This window comes from Pagrus pagrus, assembly GCF_965226575.1.
Source record: "Pagrus pagrus genome assembly, chromosome: 13".
Classification (NCBI taxonomy): Eukaryota; Metazoa; Chordata; class Actinopteri; order Spariformes; family Sparidae; genus Pagrus; species Pagrus pagrus.
In genome coordinates, this window is record NC_140197.1 from 11,136,555 (window position 1) to 11,150,198 (window position 13,644).

At 41.0% G+C, this 13,644-nt stretch overlaps 3 protein-coding genes across 3 annotated transcripts; 1 reads left to right on the top strand and 2 right to left on the bottom strand.

Annotated features, from left to right (window-relative positions):
• Positions 1–677: 677 nt before the first annotated feature.
• On the top strand, positions 678–4,273 carry LOC311268379 (zona pellucida sperm-binding protein 4-like). The gene is made up of 12 exons (XM_084372001.1): positions 678–967; positions 1,119–1,243; positions 1,557–1,677; positions 1,942–2,076; positions 2,171–2,343; positions 2,574–2,653; positions 2,769–2,902; positions 3,012–3,195; positions 3,506–3,650; positions 3,739–3,808; positions 3,887–4,021; positions 4,108–4,273. Exons 1-12 carry the CDS (start codon positions 778–780, stop codon positions 4,257–4,259), a joined length of 1,644 nt encoding a protein of 547 aa, XP_084228127.1. The 5' UTR covers positions 678–777; the 3' UTR covers positions 4,260–4,273.
• Positions 4,274–4,731: 458 nt separating this feature from the next.
• Positions 4,732–6,818, bottom strand: rrp7a (ribosomal RNA processing 7 homolog A). Its single transcript, XM_084370565.1, has 7 exons — positions 6,746–6,818; positions 6,388–6,530; positions 5,831–5,956; positions 5,610–5,733; positions 5,323–5,420; positions 5,029–5,236; positions 4,732–4,917 (listed from the first exon to the last, which is right to left on the bottom strand). The coding sequence occupies exons 1-7, from the start codon at positions 6,807–6,809 to the stop codon at positions 4,832–4,834; spliced, it is 849 nt and encodes a 282-aa protein (XP_084226691.1). The 5' UTR covers positions 6,810–6,818; the 3' UTR covers positions 4,732–4,831.
• Positions 6,819–7,510: 692 nt separating this feature from the next.
• poldip3 (polymerase (DNA-directed), delta interacting protein 3) lies at positions 7,511–12,930 on the bottom strand. Its single transcript, XM_084372122.1, has 10 exons — positions 12,839–12,930; positions 11,978–12,078; positions 11,410–11,837; positions 11,273–11,317; positions 10,975–11,052; positions 10,621–10,842; positions 9,903–9,980; positions 9,648–9,777; positions 9,231–9,297; positions 7,511–8,763 (listed from the first exon to the last, which is right to left on the bottom strand). The coding sequence occupies exons 1-10, from the start codon at positions 12,904–12,906 to the stop codon at positions 8,547–8,549; spliced, it is 1,434 nt and encodes a 477-aa protein (XP_084228248.1). The 5' UTR covers positions 12,907–12,930; the 3' UTR covers positions 7,511–8,546.
• Between the last annotated feature and the right edge of the window lie 714 nt (positions 12,931–13,644).

Sequence of the window (13,644 nt, forward strand, 5' to 3'; positions counted from 1 at the left end):
AATATCTACAGGTTCTGTCCAGTAAAAGTTTTGACCTCAACATGTGATGTTAAAGCTCTCTGTGTCCTCTGGCATCACAGTTGTACAGAAATCCATCATGTCCTTCAAGAATACGAGTCTAGTTGAATACAACTAATTCAAATTCAGTTGAAATATGATTAACAAAGTAGATGAAAGCTGTCCCTGTACTCAGCTGATAAGCAGCTCATTATAACATTAGTTCTAAGCCCAAATACTTGAAAAATTAATGGACTTTTACCGCAATCACAGATTCATCAGGACAGCACAAATGAAACCCTGGCAGGGTGCCGCAGTGAATAAAGGTTTAAGATTGCTTATGTAATAATTAGATGGGTACAAGCATTGCCATGGGGAGGGGGGTTGGCGAGGCCTTTGAGTTACGCAATGATTTCATTTAATGGCTCCCTGAGGTTACGTTGGGCCATGCACGCGCTCAGCATGATATGTATTATTTAAACATTGACCTTTTAGTGTAATTACCAGCTTATTTTTGTCCTACTTTTTCAAATCAGCTCCAACCCGGCAGCTCTCAGGGCGCACAGGTGGTCAAAGCTGAGAAAATCTGTGACATCTATTCAACTATTATTCAAAAGCACACGAGCACGTGTTGCTCTCGTCCTGTGGTGGAGGACGGAGCAAGCCCCAAACTAATTAATACTAATTAACAGAAGTCACGTGACCTCTCCCCCGTGTCAAAGGAAGGACCTGCTATTTCTGGAGTCTAAACCGTATAAGCAAAAATATATAAACAAGAAGATGAACTATCATTGTGTCAAACTGTGTTTGGTTTATTTCATTTTTGCCTTCATGGCTCACCAGTGCGGTTGTCTAACCGGCCAGGTGAGGAAAACACCTGAGCAGCTCGTCCTGCCGAGGGTCACCTGCTCTCCTCGAAGGATAAGAGCTGTTTTTGGTCCGCTGGTCCAAAGTAATATACATGTTAAAGGTAAGATCAAGTTTTGTGTTGCAATGCATGTCCAACAGCTAAGATGGGTGGCAAAAATGTTTGGAAATCTTTTCGATCCTTTCCTTTCAAAATCGGCTCTAATATTAGTATTGGATCCATCAACACTGTGTGTCCTTTGTTGATTTATTAGACCTGACAGGGGCCACAGTCCCAGTGCCTCAGTCTGAGGGCTCCTGTGGAGTGAGACTGAGCAGAGAGAAAAACCAGAGCCTCTCTTTCCACAGCAGATATGACAGCTGCGGTGCCCAGATTGAGGTAAAATAAGGTGTTAAGTTATTGGTCTGAACTTTTTGTTTCTCTTATGTAAAAAGCAAGTGTTACTAATATTTTCTTTAAGAAATCCCCCAATATCTTTAAATGATATTAAATATGAAATTGCACAAAAGAATGGAAGAGAATGTACTTTAATAATATGTTTCCTTTTCAGAAACCCTCAGAAATATGTTTTACATTCTCTAACCATATTGTGTGAGAATGAAATACTACCTTGGCAGGATTCTCAGAAAAAAAACACAAATAGCGTGTATGGCTTCTTAACATCTACATTGTGATGACCTTTGACCCTCAGGGCAGCAAAGTGGTCATCCCTCTGCAGGTACAGCTGACAGGAGAGGATCGATGGTTCAGGGTAAACATCAGCTGTCCTCTGATAAAGAGACACAGTGAGAGGAGTCGACTCATTCCAACACGTGAGTGGAGACCGCTGATGAGTGTAAACAAGCTCACTGACACAGATTATGTCTCCTATATCTGAAGTCAGTGTTAATTTTTCATCAGTTTGAGTAATCAAAACTTAAACTGGTACATTTTCCTTTGGAGCCTGGTTGAGAGTTTGGAGGAATTCCTTTAGACAAAAGTGATGCTATTGGATGATATTATCAATTATGCCATACAGAGAGGGTTTACAATTTATCATGCCAGTTCAGGACCCTAAAACAATGTGTTTTCTCCAGCGTTACCTGGAAATTGTGACATAGAAAGAGCTTTGCAAGTTGACTGTGGCCACCAAAGCATTCCTAGAGACGCATGCCACAAACTGGGATGCTGCTACGATGCTCATGATTCAACCTGCTACTACAGACTCAACGGTAAGAATGGCATTTGTCTCAAGTGATTTGGTGTAACATTTGCATAAACCGTGTAAACAGACAGCATTTTCCTGTATGTTGACCGTCCCTCCAGCCTGCTCTCTGGACGGACACTTTGTGTTCTCAGTAAAGGCCACAGACACAGATCTACCCATCGATCCCAGCAGCCTCATAGTCAAGGATCAGCCACAGTGTTTCCCTGTGGTCACCACCCCAGACGCTGCCGTCTTCAAGATTGGAATCACAGACTGTGGTGTAAAGTTGAAGGTAATAAAAATTTTGCCTGATTTAACAAACTTAATTCTGGCATGAAATTCAATTACATGCGGGATTACGCTAAATTTATGCAGAGTAAAGAAAAAGAGGAAAGAATATCTAAATTCAGTCACTGTATAGAGCTCTGATCTTCTCACTGAAATGTTGCCCTTGCATATGTCTTGAATATCAGTAAGCAGTTGACATGTTTCTGAATCCTTTCGTGCCCTCCTGGCTTTTAGGTAGACGGAAATGTTAAGATCTATGAGGTGGATGTGGAGGAGCTGCATACTAAAAGTATAACCAAAAATTCACCATTCAGGTGAGGTGTACATTATTGTAAAGATGATGGCACTGACAGAATGATTACAGGGTTAGAAAATCTCACAATCAACGTACACTAGTGATGACACGTTCTGATAAGAAGGCGTTTTCAGTCTCCAGGTCCAGTGCGAATATGAGGCTTCAGATTTAAAGCGTGCAGCAGAGTTGCGGTCCTTGTATGCAGTGACCAACCCGCCGCCTGTGGTTGGACTGGGGACCATCAGGGTGCAGATGAGAATAGCCAAAGGTAATAAAATGGAGAGCGGTATGGAACCACTCAGGTGTGGGTTTTGCATTGTGTCAGGATCTTAGAACAAAACTTCAAGGACTGCATTTGTGATTAATTGTTCCTCCAGATGCATCTTTCACATCCTTCTTTCCTGAGGACCAGCTCCCTCTGACTTTGCCCCTGCGTAAAGCTGCATATGTGGAGATCTCCATCGCCCAGCCCTCCTTAGACCCCACGCTCTCCCTGCGTGTACGGGATTGCTTTGCCTACCCTGCGTCTAGACACTCTGTGTGGACGCTTCTCTATGACGGGTAAAGTGGAGGCAATCACAGAGGCAACCTTAGATATTTAAAGGGGCAGTTCATCCCCAAATCGACGATACATATTTTTCCTTCTCATTTATCCATCTAAACTGGTTTGGGTTTGAGTTGGTGAGTTTTGACACTATTGGCCGCTCAGAGTGCCAAAAACAATACATTTGAAAAATTCAACAGTAATGAATCTTTCCAGAAATCATATGAAAAATATGAATTTTTTATTTTGGGGTGAACTGTCCCTTTTAAATTACAGTATGTGCATAGCTTACTGAGCAGCTGACAATGTTTTTCACCCCCTGGACAGATGTCCCAACCCTTTGGACAATATGAGAAGCTCTTTCCCTGTGGACAACCAGGGCAAGACCACCTCCCACTCCCAAGTCAGGAGGTTTGATGTCAAGACCTTTGCCTTCCTGGACCCTCACACAGGCCGTCCAAGTTCAGAGGAAGTAAGGTTATCACATCCACACTTCTATAATAATAATATAAAAAAGGTGCATCTCTGCAGACATGTCTGTAATGTAATCCTTCACTTAGATGTACTTCTACTGCTGGGTGGAAATCTGCACAAATGATGTTGACTGTGCGCAGCGTTGCACCATCATTGGTGAGTACATAACAGTATGTTGTACTCTGATAAACTGTATGTGCTGTGTATATGTAATATTGAACTGTCCTCCAACAGCATCTGAGGGTGAGAGACAGAAAAGAGAGGCAGCTTCTGAGTCCGACCAGGTCCAGCTCATCTCTTTAGGGCCACTGCTGCTGGGACAGAACAACACTGAACAGGAGGACGATACATGTCTGAAACAGAACACAAGTAAGTCCTGCTCAGCACAAAACTATAGTTCCTACACGATGGAACAACAGTAGTACTTGAATCAAATGTGTTTGTCTGTTCCCCAGTGTTTCAGGTGACTGTGTGTATGCTCTCTGGTGTTAGTGCTGCCCTGCTATTGATCCTACTGTTCACTGCATGGTCAAGCATTAGGAAGAGGCAGAAGCCAGAAGCACAGCAAGCTTACGATGCACAAGTTGACAAGGAACAGCCTCAATAAAATGTTTCACCTTCTGCAATGTGCATTCAAACTTGTTTTTCTACTTTATTTATATCAGGATTGGGTATTGGGACCTTGCTGGGGTCTGGAGCTGCAACTATTTTGATAATTGATTTAATCACTTTAGTCATTTTTCAAGGAAACATGTAAACGATTGCTGGTTCCAGGTTCTTTAAATATGAGAATTTGCAGTCAATCTTTGTCATTTATGATAGTAAAAGAAAAGTATGTGTAGACTGATGGTTGCTTCAAAAGAAGCAACTCGAAGATGTCAATTTTGCCACTGGGAAATTGTGAAAAATGGTTCCGAAAGCTATTTTTAATGATACTTAAAATGTCATTTTATATAAATGTTTTATTTGGTCTCCTTGTCACCTTTTTAATCAAATACCAACCTCTACTAACATTAATGATTTCCCAAATGTCACTCATCTCTTCTTGGTGCAGTAAATTCAATAATCATGAAAACAAGTCGATCAGAATAATAGTTTATTACACAAACGCTCTGGTTTATAATGTAGCTAAGTAACACACAAAAGCAGTGAAATGAGCAAAAAAAATGAGGGGTAGACTCAGTAAGGTCTGAACTTTCTTTGTGCCCTCAGCAGAGCTATTCTCTGTTTATCTTCCTCGAACTTTTTCCTTAGTTCAGCAATATCTGGGGGAAAAAAGAAAAACAAAGTAGAGTTAATCATTACTTGGTTCTACAACAGCCTCTCTGTCAAAGTCTAACCTGCAGATGCTAAAAGAAACTAAAGTGGCAACTTACGCTCTTTCTGTGTGTTTCTGTGCTGCCAGGTGTAGAAGTTCAAGAGCTCCTTCCTCTTCTTCTTCCTCATCTCTTTCTGAAGAGCCTTCTTATTGGCTACCTCGCTGTGGGGGCGGGCCTTGGTGCCCTTGGGTCCTCTTGTGACTTTCACCCAGCCCTCTTCATCCTCTTGTTGCTGCTCAGCCTCCTTCTTCTGCTTCTCCACCTCCTGTGACAAAAAAACCAAACCCATGTTGATGTCACATGGACTAGTTGGCAGGGTGATGCGCGAGGGAAGAGCAGCAGAGTTCTCACCTCTTCTTTCCGCTTGTCATAGTCTTCCATGAAGGAGTCGACTATTTGTTGCAGTTTGTCCGGCTGAATAAAAGACTCTGTGTACGTCTTGATCCATTCTGGCATAAGACAGTGCAAGATGAATGTATTATTATAAGACTGAGTTGAATATTTTTGATCATTGAGGACCCAGCTCAAACTGTAAAACTAGAGCAATATTTGCAGAGTAAATGCAAAGCAACACAAAACAGCCATTAAATAGGAGAATGATATTAAACCTTAAACCTAAAAATGGATGCATCACTCACTCTGTACTCCTGTCCTCACTGGACGCTTCTCTGTACTGACAACCAAAGGCACATTATGTGGGTGCGATTTAGCAGCTTTTATACTGGAGGAGTTTTGGAACACAATGTAGCCCACCTTGAAACCCTGGAAGAGACAGACAGAGACACAAGAGATAAAATGACGACCTGAAATATAATGTACATAACAAGTACAGTACAGTAACACTAAAGCTACAGCTCACCTGTTTGCCAGCTGGCTTAAAGAACCTGGAAAGCTTGGGGCCAGACTCCTGAAAGGAGCCCGGGTGGTCCCTCAGCTCCACGAACTGAACACTGCCAAACTGTGAGAACAGCTCTTTGACAACACCCTGAAACACAAACAGCAGACCATTATACATCAGTTGGCCGATATTAGTCTATCACAGATATATCAGTATCAACACATATAGTGTCTATGTACTGACATGGAAACTTTTTTTTGTAGAATATAATGCAGAAAAAGAAGCTTGGGGTAATTTATAATTATTATATTTCCAGTGAAGTTTATTGTTACACTGTAAGATACCCAGCTTCTGTTACATATCTTTGTCACAAGAGTTAGATAAACACATTTGAGGGTTCACTGAAAAATACGTGCAAGTTAAATGATACGATGATAACTGCTGAGTATCGGCCCTTAAAAAAAAATCAATGAAGGTCGAGCTGTTATGACTATGATTTGAAAATGAATGACATGATTAACAAATCATCTAGACCACACAGTTAGCTATTCGTTGAGTAACAGCTACATAAACTGTACCTCTGAGCAGTATGGAGGGATGTTGAGCACAAATAAAGTCCGGTCCAGAGGTCTGTGAGAGCTCCTCTCTGCTCGTACTTTGTGCTCCTTCACATACAGCTGGTGCTGTGCAACGCTGTCGGAACTAAACTTTAAGGACAGCACTGCGAAGAGAAAGAGGAAGAAACAAGCAAACATGAAGCCGAAACACATCACTCAGTACAGTGTCTGTAATCACTGAGCGAAACCTGCTCAACAGGCAGAACGGATCAAACACCACCCGAACCGTGTAAAATGACAAGAAAAAGTTATGTCCGAGGATAAATCGGCATGCTAGAAAAAAGCTGAAATATATAACCTTCATTTTGCCAAATAATACCTGTAAATCCACCAGGAATAACACACGGCTGGCTACTGGCATGTTTCTTCTTGGACGGCGCCATTTTGTTGTGACCTTTCACACCGGAAGTACAATTTAAACCAAGTACAGGATTAAATTTACGTTGTAGTTTGTATTTTAAATAAATAAAAATAACAACCCATATCACATTGGAATTCAAAGGTTAGTATTTTAATTAAGTAAATAAATACAAAAATTATTATAACGCAATCATGTCATGGAGAATTAATCCTTAATCCTTTTTTGGTTTTTGGTTTTTTTTTACCAGTGAGTCTACTAATACAGCCATTTCACCATCAATTTCAGACGCTCGAGCTGTATTTAAAAATCTACGTTTTTTTTTTTTTTTAGTTTTTCCCCACTCAAAATATTACCATATTAACATTGTTTCAGCAAAATCATAACATAATAATTTACAAAACAGTTGGGGGATTAATCAGCCAAAATTTTCACATTAGAAGTTTAGTTACATTTGGGAGCACATCATTTATAGTGTAGTCCAGCTTGAAAAAAGCTTTTACTTTTTCCTGTATGGTTTGTGTTGTAATTATGGAACATATTGAATATCATTTAACATTTTTTAGGACAAACTGTATGTATATGCATACACACACACCATTTTATTAGGAGTATGAAGTTTTTAGAAGGTATAAATACTGTTTTGTGTATGATACTGACCACTACAAAATCACATCATTCTCATCATAACATGGCAGACAGGAAAGACGAGTCTCAGACAACATCTACAAAGCTAAATATTTAATGGCGACATTTCACAGACAGATCCGACCTCTGTAGTCTCTTCTTGACATGTCCTGAAAATAAAGTGTAATGTATACAAGAAAGTATTTAACATATACTGCTTCAAAACTGAACAACAAAGTAAAACCAGTCACAGAGCACACGAGAAGCTGAATGTCACGAGGATGGTAAAAACAGAATATCAACAAAATATGACTGTTTGAAAACGGTTTCACTGAAATAATGGTATTTCAGTTTCTGTCCATTCCTGATTTACTTACACAAGTGTTTTCAGTTATTTCAGCTGGGAAGAACTCTTAACATCTGCAAGGTAGGTAGTTGTGGCCAGGATCGGCTGAGGACAATTTCACTGTACTGCCTAACTAGACAGATATGGCACCTACTGTATTGTGTTCTTTATTCTGCTTTTGTTTGGTCCATATTTCCTTCTATTTCTACGGTCTCTACTCACCCAGACAATCTAAACAGGGGGTACAGACAATATAACTGAATACACCTGTGTGAATGCACAGGACCTTACACATAATGCATCTCTCAATGATGACAATGTTGCTTGTCTGTCAACTGTTTTTTCCTAATCTTTATTGCCCCTTCTCCTTTTTGATGTGGTGGTATGTAAACCTAAGCTGGAGTATATAAAAAAACATAATATATCCAAATGGGCTGACATCGAATTGACAAAAAAAAAACAAAAAAACAAAAAAACATCCCGATCCAATTTGATTTAGCATCCCTCACCACATTGGATTAAAAAACAAAAAACAGATCACATCAAACTTCTACCCACCGGTCCACCTCAGACACAAATGTGTGACATTTGAATACAACAAAACAGAAAACATGTTGCATGTCCATGAGTTTCAATTTTAGAGCAGTCATGTATATCAAATGTGTAAAAATCAGCTTCATATGAGAGCGCAGGCTGCCTGTTGTCAAGGTGAAAAACACAGTTTGTATGTGAACACCAAGATGCAGTTATATGTTTATGAACGGACAGTGTATTCACACTAGACATGGGCTATATCTTGATGCGGAAGGCAGTGGCCTGTGAGCTGGGGGGCTCAGTGGTGGAGGTGGACTGTGCGGTGGACTTAAACAGAGCTTTGAGGATGGTCTGGGGGTCCACCTCTGGAGTGGGCTGAGAGGAGGCTCGCTGACCGGCGGGACGAGACAAGGAGGATGGCAGACCGTCTTTTTTTGTTCCGCCGCCTGTGCCCGGAGTGTCACTCAGCCTCCTGTAGGAGTCGAGGAGAGAGGGGGATGTCATCATGCAAGAAAGTCTTACATTCCAAAATTTAATCAAGACTTATTGTGAGTGGTCAATTGGAAACACTGTGACCATAGTTTAAAGTGACTAATCCAATCATCAGATGTGTCCTCTGAGTGACTGCTTCATAGAAAGGCAGCTCATTGTACCACTGAACAGCTTGCAAAACACTTGAATGCTTATTTAAAAAAGACCATGAATAAACCCTGCCTGGATAGTCACTGCTAGAGTATTTGAAGGTGATCACTTGCAAATCAAGCAATGCTCCTTTTTTAATACTTAAAAGAAGTAAATGGTTAAAATGAATTTCAGTCACCCGGGTTTGTGAAAAATTACAGCTCCTAGGAAATATGCAAAATAAAGTATGTGCACATTAACATAGTCAACAACAGATTAATTTGAAATGAAGGAATGAAGCCTTTCGGGCTTACTTACAATAGAATGGGCTGATCAGAAGTGATGACATTTCCCTGAATATGAAGGTTACACTTCATGGGTTGGCCTGGAGGTGGACAAGAAAGAACGATAATGAAAATAACACACACACAAACACAAAAAAAACAAGATGATGCAACATCTGAATTACATCCAACTCTGCTAACCTTCAACAAAAACACTTTGGTTTAACAGGACATATACAATCATGTCCCAAACCAGCAAAATCTTTAAACAAAAATAAAAAATATATATTCTTCAATTCATCTTAGATCACTTAAACAATGACTAACAAAATGAATGACAGCAAGCTTGTCAACAGTAGTGTAGCCTTGCATGACCTGCATGTAAAACAGAAGCCAGAGCCCAAAACCCAGAGAGCCCTTTGATGTGTGCGTCCTTGCCACTGGCACTCACCGTCCAGGCAGCGGTTGTTGTACTTCCTGTATGCGCTCACGGCATCCTCTTTACGTACAAACACCACTTCTGCCACGCCTACCTTCACCAGTCGTGCTCGCTTCAAGGCTCCACACACACAGAACAGTTCCTGTGGACAAATAGAGGAGTGCGCAATCATTTACTGAATGAGTCATCATAGCACCACAGCACGCAGCAGATCACTGAATATCAAATGTAACAAAAGGTTAGTAGCCGTCAGTGGGATATACTCACAACTATGTCTTCCTCAGTGACCCGGGGATGCAGGTTGTTCACTGTTATTTTTGTACCCTCCAAAGGACTGAATGCAGGCTGGAAAGAAATGTGACACCACACAGTTAGGCATATAAAATCAAAATGGCTGACACAAAAAAAATATGCATGCATGGTGGTATGGTTAACATGCCAAATATTACTCTGATAATTTGTGTTTTCTAATCATTACAGTTACAGCTATTGTAATCTTGACACCATCATGTCAGTAGCTCACAAAACCAAACAGAGGTTTCATTATAAACAAAATCCTGACACAGTGCCTTTATGTTATGAAAAACTTCATTAACTGTGTGTAGTGTGTATACTAACAGGTGACCATCATCTGTGTTGCCTATTTTACTTCCCAAGTTACAGAGGAGGGAAGCATAACAGGAATAAAAGTAGAGTAGCATTGAGGATAAAATTCCTGGCATGGGGAAATATCCATATAATAACCATGGTAGTTCCTATAAACTGATCTACAGAATGTTTGTGAGTATAGGGACTGCTCAGTGGAGGAAAAAGTATTTCTGATCTGATCAACTAGGTTGGTAAAATATCAAACTAACGTTTACTTGGTTGGTTTCGCTCAACAGGCTCAATAAGTACAATTTCACTGAATAACAACATTAGATGGAGACTAGCTACAAAAGGTGGGGAAAGAGTGATACTCCACTACAGATGCAGGAATGTTTACCTGAGGGGGAGCAGGAGCTGTCGTGCTGGTTTCTGCTGCGCTTTGCTGGAGAGTCCTGGAGACTGGCTGTAAAGCTGCAGCTGAGGACCTGTTAGCAGCCATGCTGGTATTGGGCCGGGTGGGAGCCACGGGGACAGGAGGACGTGGTGCTGTGTACGCATCATTTTTAACCACCTTGGTGATGGGAGCTGACATGGAGAATGCAGAGCCCACTGTCCCAGACTGTGCAAAACATAGGAATGGAAAGTCAGTAAGGGGAAAAGACAATGAAATTGCAATGATTCATGTAGGTGTTTGAGTGTCTATGTTGAATCACTCAGTATATGAGGTCAGCTGGCATGAAGCCACTCTTACCCGTGATTGTAGCATACTGTTAGCTGTAGTGATCTTTATTTGTTTACTGGAGATGCCATCATGCTCATTTGTGACAGGCTGTGGGAGACAAAACACTCTATTTTAGTACCATGTTTTACAGTCATTTACAGTTTCATAAAGGGAAACATTGACTACATTTACATGCACAGCACACCAATATTCCAATATAATATTTTGCATGTAAACATAGTTTGTGTACTTTCTTTCTGCAGAAAGAATTATGCTAGAATTACTCTCAATCTGTAATGTGTAAACCAAAGAAGAATAACAGCTCTACCTGTGTCGCTGCACGTATTCCCCCTGACATTCCTAAGGGACGTTGCTGTAAAAAGAAGCATGACATATATATGTATTTGAATGTGCAAGTTGTGTTACAGATCTTCCATGCACAAAGAAACACATTTTTATCCTCACCTGAATGGTCTTGGTTATTTTTAGGGGTGGTGCAGTAACTGCCTGTGTCTGTGTCCCTCCAATGCTCCTTTTGAGGCTCAACCGATCACGAGCATCCATCATTCTCTTATTATTGCTCAGCTGTGGCGTTGCACTGCCCCTCCCACTCAGTCCTTGTAAACCAGGGGTAAACTGCCTTGTGTTCACACCAGCAAGATTGTTGTTGGCGTGTATCTGTATCTGTGGCACAAGTGTCTGGCTATGTAGTTGGTGGGTTACTGGTGACATTTGCGTAGTCTGTGCCGGGACACCGAACTGATTCTGCCCCTGTTTGCGTGAGTTGATCATCTGACGGGCATCCTGCACTCCGCCTGCTCCTCCCCTGCCACGGATTTTGAAGCGAGCATCTTTCTGACCCAGCTTTTCTCTGGCATCTTTCACTTGAAACCCTGAGGGGAGACAGAAAGGTAAATTTACTAATCCCAAAACATAACACTCTGATTATCATACTGAATACTGTGTGTTATAATCATTAGTCTGATATAGCATTTTTATACAATATGTTACGGCAATAACGTTGGCCCCTTACCTGCTCCTCCTCCAAGCCTCTGTCTCACATCATTAACCCCAATCTTCTGGCGAGCGTCAAAGCTCTTGCCGATCCCTCCTGCACCCCGTCCAAACATTGGCCTGAGAGAAAGAAAATGAAGGTCTAAATTCCTCAACAATGCTATAAAGATACCCATTGGGATTCTGTGGACAGTGTTCCATTTGCCATTATTACGCTCCTTAAAACTCATACAAGTGGTAAATATACAGTAAAACTTCCAATAGCATAGTTAATTTTACCGTATTGATTTATTTCCAGACTTATTCTCTTTTTAACACAGTACAGTGGGAATGCTTTCAATGGCCGTCGCACTTGGCTCAATATGAGAAAATTGTATATGTTGTACATCTCACAAAGTGGAGAGGGGACAATATAACAGACAACATTGATTTGGAGAACCCACCGCCCTATTTTAACCCGGGGAAACCACCTTTGTTAAATACGTGGTGGCAAGGTCCTGCTTTGCTGCGAACACAAATAATAGCTCGCTAGCTAATTGCGCCGTGCTACAAACATAAGCTGGTCGCAGTTTTTCTTTTCTTTTTTCAGTTTGGTAACAAAGCAGGTCTTTGTTGACTTATCAAGCGGTCTTTTTAAGCATGTATCGATGAATGGCTTCAGTCGTAAAGGCCTAAAGCTAATATCAGCTACTCTGCCTGATTACGATGTAGCTACTCGCTGATAGCTGTAATGGGCTAATGTTAGCATACAGTAGCCAACTAGCTACCAATAGCTCTCAATTAAATTCAACTCAATTCCTGTAATGCTTAAGAAACGTTACTACATGATACCACATTCTAAATAAGTGAAAATGATTCAATGCAGTGATAGTTTTAGTACCTTTTAGCTGGTGCCTTGAGATTAATACCGCGCCGTCGTATCACTTCATCCAAAGAGACGTCTGCCATTTTCTCACACTGCCTCACAGCGCATGCGCGCATGACAAATTTTAGCTAAGACTACGGAAGCCGCTTTGGTCAATAACGCAAAGTTGCTGCTGGCGACTGACGAATTATTTGACGATTTTTTAGATCAGTTGTTTGTTGATAGCTCAAACGTATGAATGAACGAAAGGTAATGTAATGTTAAATACACAGAGTATACGGGCTAAGAACGTAACTACTTTCCCCTCACAAATGAAAAATCTGTGATCGATTCATCGTGACCAAATGCAGATGAGATACAAGGGTCGGTACCCGTGAGCCTTTGCGCCAAATTGCAACACCAAACACGGTGTTTTTTCGCAACAAATATAGTTTACAATCATCAAAACACTGTTTCTCATTGTATTATCGAAGGGTATTATTTACTACACAGCAACTATTTGTAGAAAAAGGATAATGAACTGCTGCCAGTATAGCATTGCCGGCACCCTAACAGAGGATCCCTAGACACTGGCCCTAGTCCGCTCTTCGACAATTGACATGTTATGCCTTAAACTGATGAGTAAGGAAAATAACGATGCGGGGTGACGCCCGTATCCTCGTTGAACTTACGAGATGAATTTTTGAAAGGGTATAGGTCTGCCTGTTGAGGTGACTTGCCTACTTTGCGAGATGCCTCGCAGGGCTAGGACCTACCCCGACTCTCTTCTTGTTCAAAGCAAATCAGCTTGATAAAGAGTTAACGTGCTGCACTGTACTGTA